General features: G+C 42.9%; 1 protein-coding gene across 2 annotated transcripts; it reads right to left on the bottom strand.

Moving 5' to 3' along the window:
* Positions 1-1012: 1012 nt before the first annotated feature.
* On the bottom strand, positions 1013-16755 carry psmc3 (proteasome 26S subunit, ATPase 3). Of its 2 annotated transcripts, none has more exons than XM_059975351.1 (12): positions 16627-16755; positions 12960-13040; positions 11226-11351; positions 9665-9769; positions 9143-9205; positions 8777-8914; positions 8305-8448; positions 5643-5791; positions 5174-5270; positions 4800-4945; positions 4463-4544; positions 1013-1258 (listed from the first exon to the last, which is right to left on the bottom strand). In XM_059975351.1, exons 1-12 carry the CDS (start codon positions 16666-16668, stop codon positions 1148-1150), a joined length of 1284 nt encoding a protein of 427 aa, XP_059831334.1. In that variant the 5' UTR covers positions 16669-16755; the 3' UTR covers positions 1013-1147. The 2 variants fall into 2 exon arrangements, with proteins under 2 accessions (XP_059831334.1, XP_059831335.1); XM_059975352.1 differs by having other exon boundaries at positions 16649-16671.

Genomic DNA, 16755 nt, shown 5'->3' with positions numbered 1-16755 from the left:
CAGCTGTGCAGATAACTTACCTAAATTCCTTCTGAGAATGTGTCACTCCCACTGAATATAAACCGTGGTTAACCAGGCACTGCTCCTGATCAGAATCTGGTTAAGGTTATAGTAACTCTACCCCAAAACCAAGACATTGTTTGCTAGCACAAAGGCCTAAAAGTGCAGGTGCCCTCATCAGTTACCAGAAGGCTGATGAGTTAATGCTGCTTTTCCTTGATAAGGGCTCTCATGGGAGTTAACCCCGTACCCTTGATTGGGATACCAGTAGGGGTCATGCTGTCCTTGCAACCAGGTGATCAATGGATGAGGGTAATACTAGCCATAACCTGATAACTATTGAGAGCTTTACCCCATTCAGTTTCAGCAAGGAGCACTAATGCCAGACTTTTCCACTGATCGATCAATATTGATGCTTTCCTTATACCGAATGTGAAACACTGGAAGAGAAGCTGCAAACCACAAGAGACTCAATGTCTCTCACAGGCCACGATGAACTTCAATGTCAGCCCTCTCCTGACTGGGTGGAGTCATTGCTGCCCCACCTCGGACCCCAAGACTGACCAGGCCAATTAGTGCTACCCCACCCACTCCTGAGCAAGAGAAGCCCTCTTTCCTCTCAGATTGCCCTGTGTAGGTATCCCAGTGAGAGAGCCAACAGCAAGTACATGCAGCACTTTCAGGTCCCTGTTCAGTATTAGTGCCTGTGTCCTCCCACCTTACAACCAGCCTCCAGCCAGTGTGTTACAGAGCTTGCGAAGTGAAGCAGAACATGTCACCTCAAGCAATTCAGTCACCTCCTCATACAAATTCAACATAGGGAACATCCCAGGAAAAGACAGATTACCAGGAAACCAATGGCCACTATTCCTGCACCACCCCAAGCCACAGCGATGGTGGTGTCACTCCTGCCCACCTCATGGGGAGCTAATGCTGTCACACACCAAATGCACGATTTACCTCAGCGTATGGGTAAATTCCTGATACTTCACCAACCAGTCTTACCCATCAATTAATGTTAAAAAAGCATTTATTTGATGCAGGTGAAGAAACTGCATGTTTACTGTACAGGCCCTAGTGGGCACATCCATCAAGATGCCTTGCTGTCTTGTCTCTCGCTCACTGTTAGTTCCAGTCTCCCTCTGTTCTAAGCGTAGTATTGTAGGTTGGCCTTTTTCTTGGCCTGGACCTCCAGGATGCCCTCCATGTAATCCTCATGTGTCAGTTCTGTTGCTTTTCTGCGCAGAGCAATCATCCCCTGTAAGATTAAGAAAAGCACCTGAAGAATCTGGGGACTATGATAGAACAGATAAGCCCAGCTCAGTGCAGACTGCCTCCAGAGCAATATTTACGTTTCACAAGCTAAATAACAAGAGGTGGTGTTGGAAAGATTTTCATGCAAGGTCTTTTCTGGGTGTCAAGTCTCCACTCTCCAGAGGTCAAAAAGGGGTCTCTACAGTGTCCCCACATAGAAGTGGTTGAAACAGCTGGAGCATACACACCCTAATGTAGCTCAGCAAGGGTCTTTCACAGCTAACTGCTGGCATGAACTTATGACTCCTTGGACTATGAATCTATGGGCAGAGCATGTTTTACTCTGTAGAGCCCTCAGAGTGGGGCCATTATATTTGTAAAAAACATAGGATTAAAAATCCTGTGTTTATTTTTGGTTAAGTGATGGCCGATGATAATCTGGCTGCTCAGATTGTTGTTTTCCTCTCTCCATCTCAAAAGTATTCATCCTAAATTATAACTTAACTTAAAACTGTACCATGAAATACCAGTGACAAGGCACAACTATAATCAACAAGTATAAATAACCAGTTGATGTGATAAGTAATTAAATAAATTATGGCAGATATGGGAGGATAGGTGACGTGTTGCAGCTGTAAGTGGGAACTGATGGAAAAAATTAAGATCCATGGCAGACTTTTTTAATCTTCGGGAATTACAGAGGGAATAGCATGGAACCAGGCTCTTTGGCCCAGTGGGTCCACCCACCCATCAAGCACAATTCACAAAGATCCCATCATCATTGACCAGACTCAGGGATTTTGTGCCATTTCACACAGAGGTTCAAGATTGAACTTGGGTCTCTAGTGCTGTGACAAAGCACCACCCTAGAAAAGAAAAACTGCAATTTAATGTTTGGACACTGCTGTACACTTAGTTACCTAGATTTTTTATTGCAAAGAAGCATTCACACCCCCTTAGATAAGGAATTACTTAATTGGCCAATCAAGAAAGGCAGGAAAATACAAGTACGAGTGAGGCTGATCTGGGGATCAAGAAGGTGGTGCTGCTGGATCCTCAACCCTTTCATGTGTCCAATAGATGTAAGGTTCTTACAGCCTGTGAGAGTGAGAGCAGGGGTTGGAAAATAGCTGTGCAAACTAACCTCAGCACCATAGTACGTGCTAGGAGGGTTGAAGAAATGCTGTAATGACAGGGTCAGTAGAGCTAGGTGAATAGATACTGCAGCAGGGAGTGAGTGAGAGTTCCAAAGGCATTGTTAGTGTTAAGGACATCTCCTTGGGACTGGAGATTGGGAGGAAAAGATCCAGTTATTGTGGCCCACAACTGAACCAACAATGAAGGCACATCCTGCTGAAGGAAGACGAGTAGCCAAGTCACAAATTGAAAAGCAGCACCTGTGGTTACTACCCCAGCTACATGCAAATTGGCACAGGGTCACTAAGATCAGAAGGTTATATGCATGGCTTATAATGGTGTTGGGGGGGCTTTCAATTCAATTTTGAAATACCTCATAATTTTTTTTAAAAAAGAGATATAGCACAGTAACAAGCCTCGATGTCAAATTACACCCAATTAACCTGATAATCTGCTGAGCTAGAGATAATTTCCAAATAAGAAGTTATTTGTGATTGCAACAGAACATGCAGGTTTATGAATAGGGGAGTCTGTATCTGACCAAAGTAAATGCCTGATTCAGACATTGATTACAATTTGTCACTTGCAGAAGGGCAATAGATTGGTGCAGGTCTGGCCCACATCCAATGGGAATCCACAGGTCAGTCAGATGACCTTGAACTAATGAGATCAAAACGCAACATCTGAACTGATAAGGACAGACTATAAAAATGAAGGGCTTCAAATGCAAAGTTCTGAGAACTCTGGAGACCAACTATTGCAAAGAACCACCCCATGGCAGGGACTGATAGAAGATGAATAGTCCAGTCAATGGGAGATCATCTACATTGGTGTTATAAATTGGAAAAGAGGTTTGAACGAGTATTGGTACAGAGGGAAGGAACAGTAGAATTCATGTTTTAAGTTGTTGGCTTGGTACCAACATAGTTCTATTGATATTTGTGCAGAGACAATAAAGTGAGAGCTTCGATTAATTAAGAGTTGCACAGTGAGTTGTCTAACCTAGATCATCAGTTTCATCAGTTGATGAATAGACAACAAATTATCTTGACACTTATTAGGGGTAATTTACAGTAGCCTATTAATCTACCAATGTATATCCTTGGAATGTGGGAAAAAACCAGAGGACCCAGAGGAAACCCACACTGTCACAGGGAGAATAGTGAAAATTTGTAGAAACAGCACCTAAGGTCAGAATTGAATCCAGGTCATTGGAGCTTAACGCAGTAGCTGTATCCACAGGCCAGCACACAAAGGAAATTTATCAACTTTCAGTCCTATTAATTCTTCAAATGCTCGCTTTCTTAAAACCAATGTTTAAAAAGAGCCCCAGAATATTGATTCAGCATATCTTCCTGCCCAAAGGAGGACATATTTGTGACCAGGAAGAGAGCATGGAAGGTGCCCTACATTAATTTCTGCATTGGAAACTTGTCCAATGAAGAGATTAAGCAAACCCTGAGCATATAACCTCTTAAGTTTAGGTGAACCCAGTGAAATAAGCAAAATCGTTCCAAGGCGTGGAGGATGTTTCGCTGCCTGAGGAGTTGGGAATTAGAGGACAGTCTCAAAATAATAGAATCAGCCATTCAACACTGCTTGTTGCTTGCTGCCACTTACGCACGGGAGGGAGGGGAGCTGGTGTCATTTAACTGTCATTCATTCTTTGGGGAACTCCTGTTTTTGTGGATGTTTGTGAAGAAAAAGCATCTCAGGATGTATATTGTATACATTTCTCTGACATGAAATTGGACCTTTGAACCTTTGAGAACAGAACAAAATTTCTTCACCCAGAGCATAGTTAACCTTTGGAATGTTTGTTCCTCAGACACCAAATTCAAAACAAAAGTTTGGTGGCTTTGGATATTTAAGAAACCATGGAATGAGGTTAGTGCAGAAAGCAGTGACAGGTAAAAGATGAACCTCAATCTTAATGAACAGCAAAGCAGAGGCATGGTGATGAATGGCCTACTAGTTGTTATATTCCTATGAGAAATGTTATCAGGTTCATGCTCTTCCCAATAATTGGAGTTTCTTTATCCCAATAGATGTCCCGTAGAAAGTAACTCACTGCTTCCACACACACAGCCTTGCACTGAGCTCCATTAAAGTCATCAGTACATCGAGCCAGCTCTTCGTATTTCACATCAGGACTGTAGAGAAACAACAGACACAATATTAACTAGAGACTTCAAAAAAAAAGGCCACCAGCTCAACTTAATAAGACAGCTATTGTAGCTGGGTGACTTCTCATGCACACCTGGACAATATGAATTTGGGACACACAGGTATAAGATTCTATATATATATAATTATTTAGAGACTGGCTAGATATATACAGAACAGAGAAATCAGGACTAACAAAATGAGGTTAACTTCTTCAAGTCCATAGACAGCAGCAGGCTCACCTCACAATCATCTTTCTCGAGTGTATCTGCATTATTCTTGCCCGGGCCTCCTCATTGGGCATTGGAAACTCAATCTTACGGTCAAGCCTGCCTGATCTTAGTAGGGCCGGATCAAGGATATCCACTCGATTGGTGGCAGCGATCACCTGCATTGGAGAAAGTTGGTCAGACACAGGTAACAAAGATGCACAGATACATACCTGGCTCCAGACAACCACGCCCATCCCGAACAAACTTGTGATCACAGTGACTGATCTCCAGGTGTAAGGCTCAATTCCAAGAAGACCGGCCCTAAGGACACTCCAATATTTTGCAAGGATTATCGCTCCACAAGAGGAGACCACAGCGAATGCACTTCTCTTCCCTGCACTCACCTTGACAAGGGTATTAGGCTGGAAACCATCCAACTGATTGAGCAGCTCCAACATTGTTCGCTGAACCTCCCGGTCACCAGCCTTTTCACTGTCAAACCTGAAAAAAACAGACCGAGTCCTAATGTCACCAACAGTCCTTCTTAGGCAGTATTTCACCATCACCCCCACCCAACAAGCTGCCTTTAACCAAACAATGTAAGGGCAGAACATTCCCAACCCTTCACCCTTCCAGCAGATCTGAACCCTTTCTCAAATCCTCAACAAAATACTTGACAACAATTCCCACCCCCATTAAAAGAACACTACCATCCTGTATCACAAAAGAGATTACAGCCCCACACGTCACCAACTGAAAATAGGAAGCCCTTTCTGTTGTGAATAGTGGGATCCCAAATATAACAGAAAGGATCTTTGAAAACCACCACAATACCCCACGGAGAAAACATGAAAGCCCAGTCAGTTCACATACCGCTTTGTTCCAATGGCATCCAGTTCGTCAATAAAGATGATGGATGGAGCCTTCTCTTTGGCCAAGGCAAATGCATCACGAACCAGTTTCGCACCGTCACCAATAAACATCTGAACCAGCTGTGGCCCCGCCAATTTCAAGAAAGTAGCCTTTAATAAGGAGACAGGTCAAAAACCAAAGAGTGAAACTGCATCATCTGATGGAACAGTATGAACCCTCTCTTCTCCCCAGAACTTCCAGAGCAGGTACAGCAGGAGTTAGCTACAAAGTTTAGCACAGTCTATTACTTCCGGTGGTAACATCATAGCTCAGATACAGGTAATCAATATCAGATTTATTCTCACTGACATGTCATGAAATTAGTTGTTTTGCAGCAGTAGTACAATGCAAGACAAAAATGACTAAAAAAAAGCAAAAATAAGTAAACTATGAAAAAGATGAATAATGAGTTCATGAAACTTGATGGCAGAGGGAGGGAAGCTATGTTAAAACATTGAGTGTGAATCTTCAGAATTCTACACCTCCTCCCTGATGGTAATGAAGAGGGCATATCCCAGATACTGAGAGTCTTTAATGATGACAGTGACCATCCTGAGACACTGCTCAACAATGTATTTGATGGTGTAGATGGTTGTGCCCACAATGGAATGTCCATATCAGGCACTGATGCAACCAGCTGGAATACTCACCACTACATCTGTAGGAATTTGCAAGTCTTTAGTGACATGCTAATTCTCCTCAAACTCTAATGAAGTAAACACAATGGAAAGCCTTTTTCATGATACACTAGTATGTTGGGAGCAGGACAGATCCTGATACATTGACTTCAACGTGAATCTGCTCACTCTTTCCATCACCGAGCCTTTAATGAAGACTGGTTTGTGTTCTTCCCAGTTCCCTTTTGACCACAGTCAATTCCTTGGTCTTGCTGACATTGAGTCCCAGGTCACCAGTCAATCAGCTGATCCTATCTCGCTCCTGTACGTCTCCCCTCCTTGCTCCATAGTATTTAAGCATACACTCAGAAAATGTTACAAGCAACATTAATTCCTTTACTCAAAAAGGTCTGAGACAGAAATTGGCAAGTTCATGTTTAGATCCAACCTAAGCAAGCCAATGAAACCAATTACAAAGACACAGCTGAATTTCCCCCTCTAATGTCACGTGATCTGTTACAGCCACCCAGGGAAGTTGTGCCAGACTCGGTGAGAGAAAACAGAAGCATGACAAGCCAGACAAATGGGGCAAATGTTTTTCCTGCACACTCTTACAAGACCCTGTTGGACATTAATAATGCAAAATACAGTAACTCCAGTTCATTAGACTGACAGATAGCAGAGGAACTGTGTAGCCTTGAATTATTGCATGGACTAGATACTCTACCACCTCATTACATGTTGAAGTCACCCAGAGAAGTGGTGTGAGAAAAAAAATAAATGAAAGTGCAGCAAGCACAATGGAATCAGCGCTAGGTTGAAAGGCTAACCATTGCAGGCTGGCTCTCCCATCAATGCTACTCTCAAATGTTCACTCCATGGAAAACAAACTGGATTACCTTCATCTGCAACTGACTCAGTGCAAAATGAGGAACTGCTGCCTGCGTGCTTATTCTCACAGAAATGTGGCTCCAACCTTCAGGCTTCACTCAGAGACAAAAGCTAACGTGACTGTAATGTGCTTTAGCATAACTACATACGTTGTATTGTAACTACATGTGCTATGTACATGTGCTACATTGTAACTACCTGTGTTTTACACCTTGGCTTTGTTTAGCTGTATACATGTAAATATTGAATGACAATAACTTGAACTTGTCTTTCTTTCTACTTAAATGGTTTTCTGTATTCTATGGCTATACAGAGAAGACAAGTTTCAGAGTTGTACTCTACAAATATACTTTGGTAATAAAATGAGTCCTCGGAACAATGAGGCCACGACTCAGCAAGAACCAATTAGTAGCAAAATCTTCAGTGCCACGCTCTCCAGCTCATTAACTAGATCACACAGTCAGCCATATACTAGCTTGAAGAATTATTTGAAATCCAAGACCTCAAGTATAGAATGGAGATCACAGTGCACTGGGTATGCAGTGAACTTCAATATTTCTGAAACTTGGACTGTGCACAGCAGGAACCTTAAAACACCAGACGATGACATTAACACTGATTCCACAAAATTCTCCAAGTCCACTGGAAGGATAAGCCGAAAGTGCCCTCTTTCAGACGATTACTGTAGCAGAGCCTGTTGGGCACAGCTGATGCAACATTACCAAAAACGGCACACCATCCTCATTACCAGATGGACACAGTAATAATTGAAGGGCAGTCTCAGAGCCTCTCTGAGAAGGCCCAACACCCTCACTAACTCCTAGTCAACATGCACTGTAAACGAAGGAGTAGGAGTTGAGGGCGTCAAGACACTTGAGAGTACACAAGTGCAGTATAAATGAGGAAAAAGCACACCACTTCCCCTCCCCTAATAACCTGCAGTCAAGCACCTCTTGCCCTCCACCTCCTATGTGGAGTCTGCAGTTCCCACTTTGACCTCATGTCACCTCAGAACTCACAGTCATGAAGTAGCAACAAGTCATCTTCGACTACAAGGGACAGCCAAAGAGTGTGTCCAGAGTTCTCCCTCATAGAATTACAGTCCTAGCACTCACCTTTGTCTGGGCAGCACAGGCTCTAGCCAGCAGGGTCTTCCCGGTTCCTGGAGGTCCATACATCAGAACGCCTTTTGGAGGTTGTATCCCCAGGTTTTCAAACTTCTCTTTGTGCTTCATGGGAAGAACGATGGCTTCAACCAGCTGAGGGTAATGACATGATCATTAAAGAGGGGCCTGTGTTCTACACATTCAATGTACTTGCAACTAGATGCTCCGCTACAATATACCTCTGAGCATCTGACCCCCTCCCCCACCTTCTTTTAATAAAAGTCACCATATATAAGAATTTGGTGCCTGCAGCTCACATTGTATATGGGTGGGACATCCCATTACCTCCTTCCCAATCCAAGGCAGCCCATCCACCATAACATGGCACCCCTATTCTCCCCTCACTCAGAAGACCATTTTTCTGCTCCAGCAATGTGTTCAGGATATCCCCAATTACGAACATTTGTACATGGGCAATTACCTCTTGAATCTGCTTATCCAAACCACCAACATCACTGTATTCCTCATTTGGTCGTTCATCCACTTCCATGGCCTTGACCCGAGAGTCGTACTCCGTCGGCAGTGTCTCTAGAATCAGGTAGGAATCCTTGTTCACACCCTGGAAGGAAAAGCTGAAGCTTACATTGCTAGCACACACCGAAGGTCACTGCACAAATAGGCACCACACAGAAGTCAGGGAAATTCATGAGGTTCTGAGAGCAAAAAATGTCACACACTAGAAAAGTTAAATCAGCTTGTTCAAGCAAGTTCAGCTGTAAAACCAGAGACAAGTTAAAATATGTGGGGTTGGGGAGACACATGAAAGAAACTAGAGCAATGGACTCACCACCAGATCACCTGGCTTCAGTTTCTCTGCATCAACCAATCCAATCACTGGTAGGAAATAGGTCTGCAGGAGACAAAAACATTGTTTATATTGTAGATCAATTAAATCTAGCTGACATACAGCTTACATGGTTCTCCCCAGGAACTGCCCCACCACTCCTAATCTCCCAGAACAAACACAAGAGTCCAACCAATGTTTTCAGGTCTGAGGAGTTGTTGATCCAAACAGCTTGTTTGATGGAGTGTGGAGACCATTGGCTGGAATGCTCGACTTCCATAATAAGCAAAATCCAGTCTAGCTCTTTAGATTGTTTGGAAACATTAACAAGTCACACCAAAGAAGAACAGCTGGAAATATGGGTTTGTTCTGGAGTAGCTGTGAACTATACAACTCCATGCTCTTACTACCACATTCTACATTACACCACAGTGAACTGGAACATGTACCGAAAGACAATCCTCTGAAAACAGTCCCAACAAAGCTACTATTTCCTCAGATCTTCAGCTTATCACACCCATTCACCTGACGGGTGGATGTTTTGATCACGGCGCATTTCCCTTTCCGTTGGGAATCCAGATCAACATTCGCCCCATCCTCCTCCTGATCATTTGGATCAACATCCAATAACTGAAAGATAATCAAGGAGAGACAGTGAGTGAAGTCCTTAACATGGTCAGTTCAACCCACCACAGAGAATTTGACATAAGGTTAAAGTGAAAACTGCAGACTCCACACAGGAGATGAAGGGCAAGAGATGTTTGACTGGGTGGATGATTTCGGGGAAGCAGTGCGCTCCTTCCTCGTTTCAACATCCCAACTGCTCCTTCTTCATTCGCAGTAGATGAGGGCTAGGAGTCAATAGGGGTGTTGCATCTTCTCAGAGAAGCTCTGAGAACACCTTTGAATTGCTGCCCTGGGTTCCAAAGCCTGGACCAATTTACCACATCTTGGGCACAAAATCTAAGCCAATACTTGAACGTGATAACGGATGCTGTGCTGTGGGAAATGTATAATTTCAGATATGTAATTTAAGAGTATGCAGGGTTGATATTTTGATCCCTGTGGCAAGAAGGAGCTTGTTTGATTCCTATTTCTATTTAGAGACGTGAAAGAATGGGTTTGGCTGTTGCCTTCCAAACTCAAATGCTATGGATTCCCATCCTTATACACAGCACAAGACCTAGGTTTAGAAAGTGATGCACTCTCAAACTGCTTTTCTTTGGAAGAATATTTCTTATTTAATCACAACACAGCACTGACATGACCACTGTTTACAGTTCATTCCTAGTTCCCTTAACCTGGGTGGCAAGTTATTAGACTATTTCAGAGAAAACTAAGAGTCATGGCTCTGTAGCCATATACTTGGCGGACTTAATAAGGACAGTCCAATGGTGAATCTAGTACAGTAGAACCCTATTAATCTGCCAGCCAAATATTTGGAAATTCCAATGGATTGACATCTGGTTCATCTGATTCTCCCTCCTGCACTGCCTTTAAACACACTAGGACCCCATTCCCCACAACTCCCATTAAACAGACTAGGGTCACGTTCCCAGGCCCCCTTTAAACTCAGTGAGATTCTGGCTACCAAGTTTCCTTTAAACTCTCCTGGTTAACTGAAAAATAATACTACTGTGTAGTATAATATTATTACATCAAGTTTTTTTTTTAAAATGGTACCGCTGTGTAATAATAGAATAGAAAATTTGCCAAGCTGACACCACCAGAGTACCAAAGAGTGCTGTATTATAGTCACTGACAATTAGACAAGCTTTCATTCCACTTTCACTTATTTACTTGAACCTGAACCTATTATCACCCAGTTGAAGTGATGAGATTTGAACTAAGTCATAAATCCAAGTTTTTAATCATTCATCCTCTAACTGGAACAGCTAGCTATTGTTAATAGAGATCATGTTTGCCCCTTCAGGACATTAAAAGATATCAGTGTAAAAGAAATATATCAGTTGATCAGGGATCGTGCTCCTAAATGCCAACCCCAGGGATCTTTTGGAAGTAGAGTGTGTAAGGATCCTCAACATTAGCCTCATGCTGCAGCCATCAGACAGCCTTGTGTTCTTACCTCAATAACATTGGAGACCAAGTATGGCAGTGTCTTGTTTACTTTGATCTTCTCACTGTTCTCCTTGATTTTGTCTTTCATGGCCTGCAGCTCGTGGGTGACTCTCAGCACTTCACTCTTCATGATCTGCCAAACATACATCTTACATCACATCTGGACACACCATACAAACAAAATTCCTCATCCTTGCAATAAGCTACACAGCAAACATATGGCCAACATGAAAGTTTTTTGACCAGAAACATTAACAGTTTCTTTTTCACAGATGCTGCTTGATCCACTGATAGCCTCTGATTTTTTAATGCAAACAACATCCCATTCTCCCAAGCACCACTTCCACCCTCTCTTTTGAACAGCAATTCAAAACAGTGATAAATACAAGAAGATAGGAGTAGGCCACTCAGCTCCTCGAGTCTGCCACACAATTCAATAAGATTATGACTGAACTATGCTCAACTCTTCTTCCATGCCAGTTCTCCATAACAATCAATTCCTCAATCTTTTAAATGTTCATGTTTATAAGGTGTGAAATTTGATGTTTTGAAGCTGTACAATGCAAAGCCATTAAATTAAAATTGACAAAATAAACAAGAGCAAAAAAATAGCCAGGCAGCATTTATGGGTTGTTCATAAATTTGGTTGCAAGAACAGGAAAACAGATTATTATCTGAATGGTGGCCAATTAGGAAAAGGGGAGGTGCAACGAGACCTGGGTGTCATTATACACCAGTCATTGAAAGTGGGCATGCTGATACAGCAGGCAGTGAAAAAGGCAAATGATATGTTGGCATTCACAGTAAAAGGATTTGAGTATAGGAGCAGGGAGGTTCTACTGCAGTTGTACAAGGCCTTGGTGAGACCTCACCTAGAGTATTGTATGCAGTTTTGGTCCCCTAATCGGAGGAAAGACATTCTTGCCATAGAGGGAGTACAAAAAAGGTTCACCAGATTGATTCCTGGGATGGCAGGACTTTCATATGAAGAAAGACTAGATCGACTGGGCTTATACTCGCTGGAATTTAGAAGAATGAATGGGGGATCTTATTGAAACATATAAAATTCTAAAGGGATCGGACAGGCTAGATGCAGGAAGATTGTTTCCAATGTTGGGGAAGTCCAGAACGAGAAGTCACAGTTTAAGGATAAAGTGGAAGCCTTTTAGGACCGAGATGAGGAAAAACTTTTTCACTCAGAGAGTGGTGAATCTGTGGAATTCTCTGCCACAGGAAACAGCTGAGGCCAGTTCATTGGCTATATTTAAGAGGAAGTTAGATATGGCCCTTGTGGCTAAAGGGATCAGGGGGTATGGAGAGAAAGCAGGTCAGGGTTCTGAGTTGGATGATCAGCCATGATCATACTGAGTAGCGGTGCAGGCTCAAAGGGCCGAATGGCCTACTTCTGCACCTATTTTCCATGTTTCTAAATCTGATGGTGTAGTATAAGAAGCTGTTTCTGAACCCATCTTCACTGGAATATATTTAATAATTGGGTCTCCACCACCCTTAAGCAAAGAATTCCAGCAAACCACTACTCTATAAGAAGAAATTGCTTGGCACTTCAGTTTTAAATGAATTTTATGACTATGTTCCCTTGTTCGTGACTCTTCCAAACTACAATACAAATCCAAACTATCCAGCTTCTCTGGGTAGCATGACAATGACACCTTTTGTCTCCAACGTGAGGCCTGTCTATTATCTGACTGCTCTGAATGCAGAACCGAGCGAAAGTCTTTACCTTGATCTCACTGTCCAGCAATCGTGTTCGCTGAACAATCTCTTCAGTGGACATTTTAAGCACCTCTTCACCAATTCCATCCTTCAAAAACAGAACACAACAACAATTAGAGAACTCAGGGAACAAAGGGCAGGCAGACCACGTTTACAGACTTATCCCAAACACATAAGCACATTATCTCCACAACTGTTCCAGCCCAACACCATTCAAAACCCACCCCCACTTCAAAAACCACCTCTCCGCCGCACTCCAATTCCCCATTTTCCCTTCCTCCCCAGGAATGAGGGGCAGGTAGAGCACATTTACAGGCTAGACTTATCCCAAACATGTAAACACATTACTGACAGCATTCAAAACCGACCCCCCTCCACGCTCCAATACCCTACTTTCCCTTCCTCCCCCAGACTCTCACTCTCATTCCTCCATTTTCAGGTCATCAACTTGCTGACCCTCTCCTACCCCCAGTGTTTTCTCCTCCCTTTGTTCCCCATATTTCCTCCCACCACTTTCCTGTACTCGCCACTATTTTCACACCCATTCTATTGCTATCGCCACTCTCCCTTTACTCACACATCCCCACTCTCAGTCATACAGAACAATGAGCTAAAGGGCCTGTTTCTGTGTCCATGATGACCCTCAAGTACCCATCTCTACTTCTGCCATAAGCCAGCACTTGATCCTTCACCATTCTAGTGCCCATCCAGATACTCTTCAATCCCCCTGCCCCCTACAGTTTTAGTTAGAGACAGAAGTACAGTACAGAAACTGGCCCATCTGGTCCATGCCAAGCCAATTAAACTGCCCACTCCCATCGACCTGCACCTGGACCATAGCCCTCCATACCCCTACCGTCTATATACACATAAACTTTGAAATCAAGCTCACATGCACCACTTAAGCTGGCAACTCATTCCACACTCTCATGACCCTCTGAATGAAGAAATTTCCCCTCATGTTCCCCCTTAAACTTCTCACCTTTCACCTTTAATCCTTCGGTTGTAATCTAGTGGCAAATCTCAGTGGAAAAAGCCTGCTTGAATTTACCTTATCTGTAACCCTCGTAATTCTGTATACCTCCATCAAATCCCCTCTTATCCTCTACATTCTAAAGAATACAGCCCTAAACTATTAAATCTTTCCTTATAATTCAGGTGCTCCAGACCTGGCAACATCCTTGTAAATTTTCTCTTGCACTCTTTCAACCTGTTTACATCTTTCCTGTAGGTAGGTGACCAAAACTGCACACAATATTCCAAATTAGGCCTTATCAATGTCTTATTAACATCCCATCTTCTGTAATCTATACACTGATCTATGACGGCCAATGTGCCAAAAGCTCTCTAGAATATTACCTACCCTCCAAAAGCCTCCTTCAACCCAAGAAAAACAAATTATCCTGTCCAATCCCACCTCACTACCCAGATGTTGCATTCCTAAACTAGCTAAAATATTAAAGTGGATACCAAAAGCTTATTTTCCAGATTTAAAAAAAAGTAAAAGAGAGGTAAAAGTGCTTATCAGACCACTAGAAAATGACCCTGGAGAGGTAGTAATAGGGGACAAAGAAATGGTGGATGAACTTAATAAGTATTTTGCATCAGTCTTCATTGTGGAAGAATCTAGCAATATGCCAGAAATTCGAGAGAGTCAGGGGCAGAAGAAAGTATAGTTGCCATTATGAAAGAGAAGGTGCTTGGGGAACTGAAAGGTCTAAAGGTAGATGAACTATCTGAACCAAATGGAAGAAGTAGTTGAAGAGAATGTGAAGGCATTAGTAGTGATCTTTCAAGAATGACTACATTCCAGAATGATTCAGGACTAGAAAATTGCAAGTCATAGGCCAAAGTCAGCATGGTTTCCTTAAGTATTGTCTGACAATCTTGTCTGACAAATCCAAATGCTAAACAAGCAAAGATCCCATGATATTACACGAAAGATTTCGGCATGGATAGAAGATTGGCTAAACTGGCAGGAGACAAAGTGTAGGAATAAAGAGGGCCTTTTCTCATTGGTTGCCAGTGTATAGTGTTGGGGCCACTTCATTTCACATTTTATGTCAACGATTTGGACGACAGAATTGATGGCTCTGTGGCTATGCTTACAGACTACAATAAGATAGGAGGAGGGGCAGACAGTATGAAGAAACGAGCCTGCAAAAGGACATGGAATGATTAAGAGAATGAGCAAAGAAGTGGCAGATTGAATACAGTGTAGGGAAGTGTGTAGTCATGCACTTTGGTAGAAGGAATAAAGGCTTGGACTCTTTTCTAAATGGAGAAAATATTCAACAATAAGAGGGAAAAATGGAATTGAAGTCCTCATGCAGGATTCCCTTAACTTGCTTGATTTGCCTTTCTTACATCGAAATGAAACGTTAGCATTCATTTTCAGAATACTAGAATATAAAAGCAAGAATGTAATGCTGAGGCTTTATATGGCATTGGTCAGATTGCACTTGGAGTACTGTGAGCAGTTTTACACCCCTTATCCAAGCAAGGATGTGTTGGGATTTGAGCGGGTGCAGAGGAAGTTCATGAGAATGACTCCATGACTGAAAGAGTTAATGAATGCCTTTTATGGTTTTGAACCTGTACTCAATGGAGTTTAGAACAATGAGGCTCTCTCTGAAACCTACCAAATATTGAAAGGCCTAGATAGAGCACACGTGGAGAGGATGTTTCCTATAATGGGGAAGTTTAGGTCAGAATAGAGATGAAAAGGAATTTCTTCAGCTAGAGAGTGGTGAATCTGTGGAATTCATTGCCGCAAGTGGCTGTGGAGGCCAAGCAATTGGATATATTTAAAGCAAGTGTTAATAGGCTCTTGATTAGTAAGGATGCCAAAAGTTCCAGGGAGAATGCAGAACGGGGTTGAGAAGAAGTCAGCCAAGATGGAATGGTGAAGCAGGCTCAATGAGCCGAATTGCTTAATTCTGCTCCTATGACTTAAGGTTTTATCATAAGCACTATCTTGGTAAATCTCTTCTGCCCTCTCTCCAGAGCAATGGCGTCTCTTCCTATAGATAAGACTTTTTTCCCCAACCAAGGTTGAGTGAGACTGAACTAGAGGTCATGGGCTACGAGTGAACTGTGAAATACCTAAGAAGAAGATGAGGGGAAACTTATTCATCCAGAGTTTGGCGAGTGTGAGGAACGAGCTACCAGCAGAAGTGGTGGATGTGGGTTCAGATGCAAAATTTAAGAGAACTTTGGGTGGGTACAAGGATTGAAGGACTATTATTCGGGTGCAGGATAATTGGCCTAATCAATGTAACAGTCTACACTAAATGGGCCGAAGGACTTGTTTATGTTCAGCACTGTCTTATGACTCATCCTCCCAACGTCCCTCTCCGCGTTCTGCCAATCCTTAATCTCCCATTCATGGGCACTCTAATCTAAACTAAGTTTTCACATGCTCCTCTCTCAATTTTGTCCACATTCTCAACCCAATACTCTCTCTCGTTCCCCTTCAAACTCACATGCAAACTCAGATCCCTTGTCCCCTCCTACTTCGACATTACCAACGCATTCCCTTCTCTCTACCTTTCTTCTCCCCGTCTTTCATTCACACCCTCCGACCTCCAGCTCACTATCCTTCCCCACTTTCTCTCTCCTCTCTGTAATCCTCTTCGTCACTACCCTCCCCTCAGTACCCACTCCTCACTCACCTCCACCTCATCCCACACCGACCTGTCGTTCAGCGACGCCATGTTTCCCAGCGATACTGACACTCGACTCCGGGCCGCACTTTCGGAATACTCACAGCACACCGCACACGACTCCGGGGGCCGCCGTTA

The sequence above is a fragment of the Hypanus sabinus genome, chromosome 7 (assembly GCF_030144855.1).
Source record: "Hypanus sabinus isolate sHypSab1 chromosome 7, sHypSab1.hap1, whole genome shotgun sequence".
NCBI lineage: Eukaryota > Metazoa > Chordata > Chondrichthyes > Myliobatiformes > Dasyatidae > Hypanus > Hypanus sabinus.
Note: the sequence above shows the minus strand (reverse complement) of the source record. Positions and strands in the feature narration are given on the sequence as shown.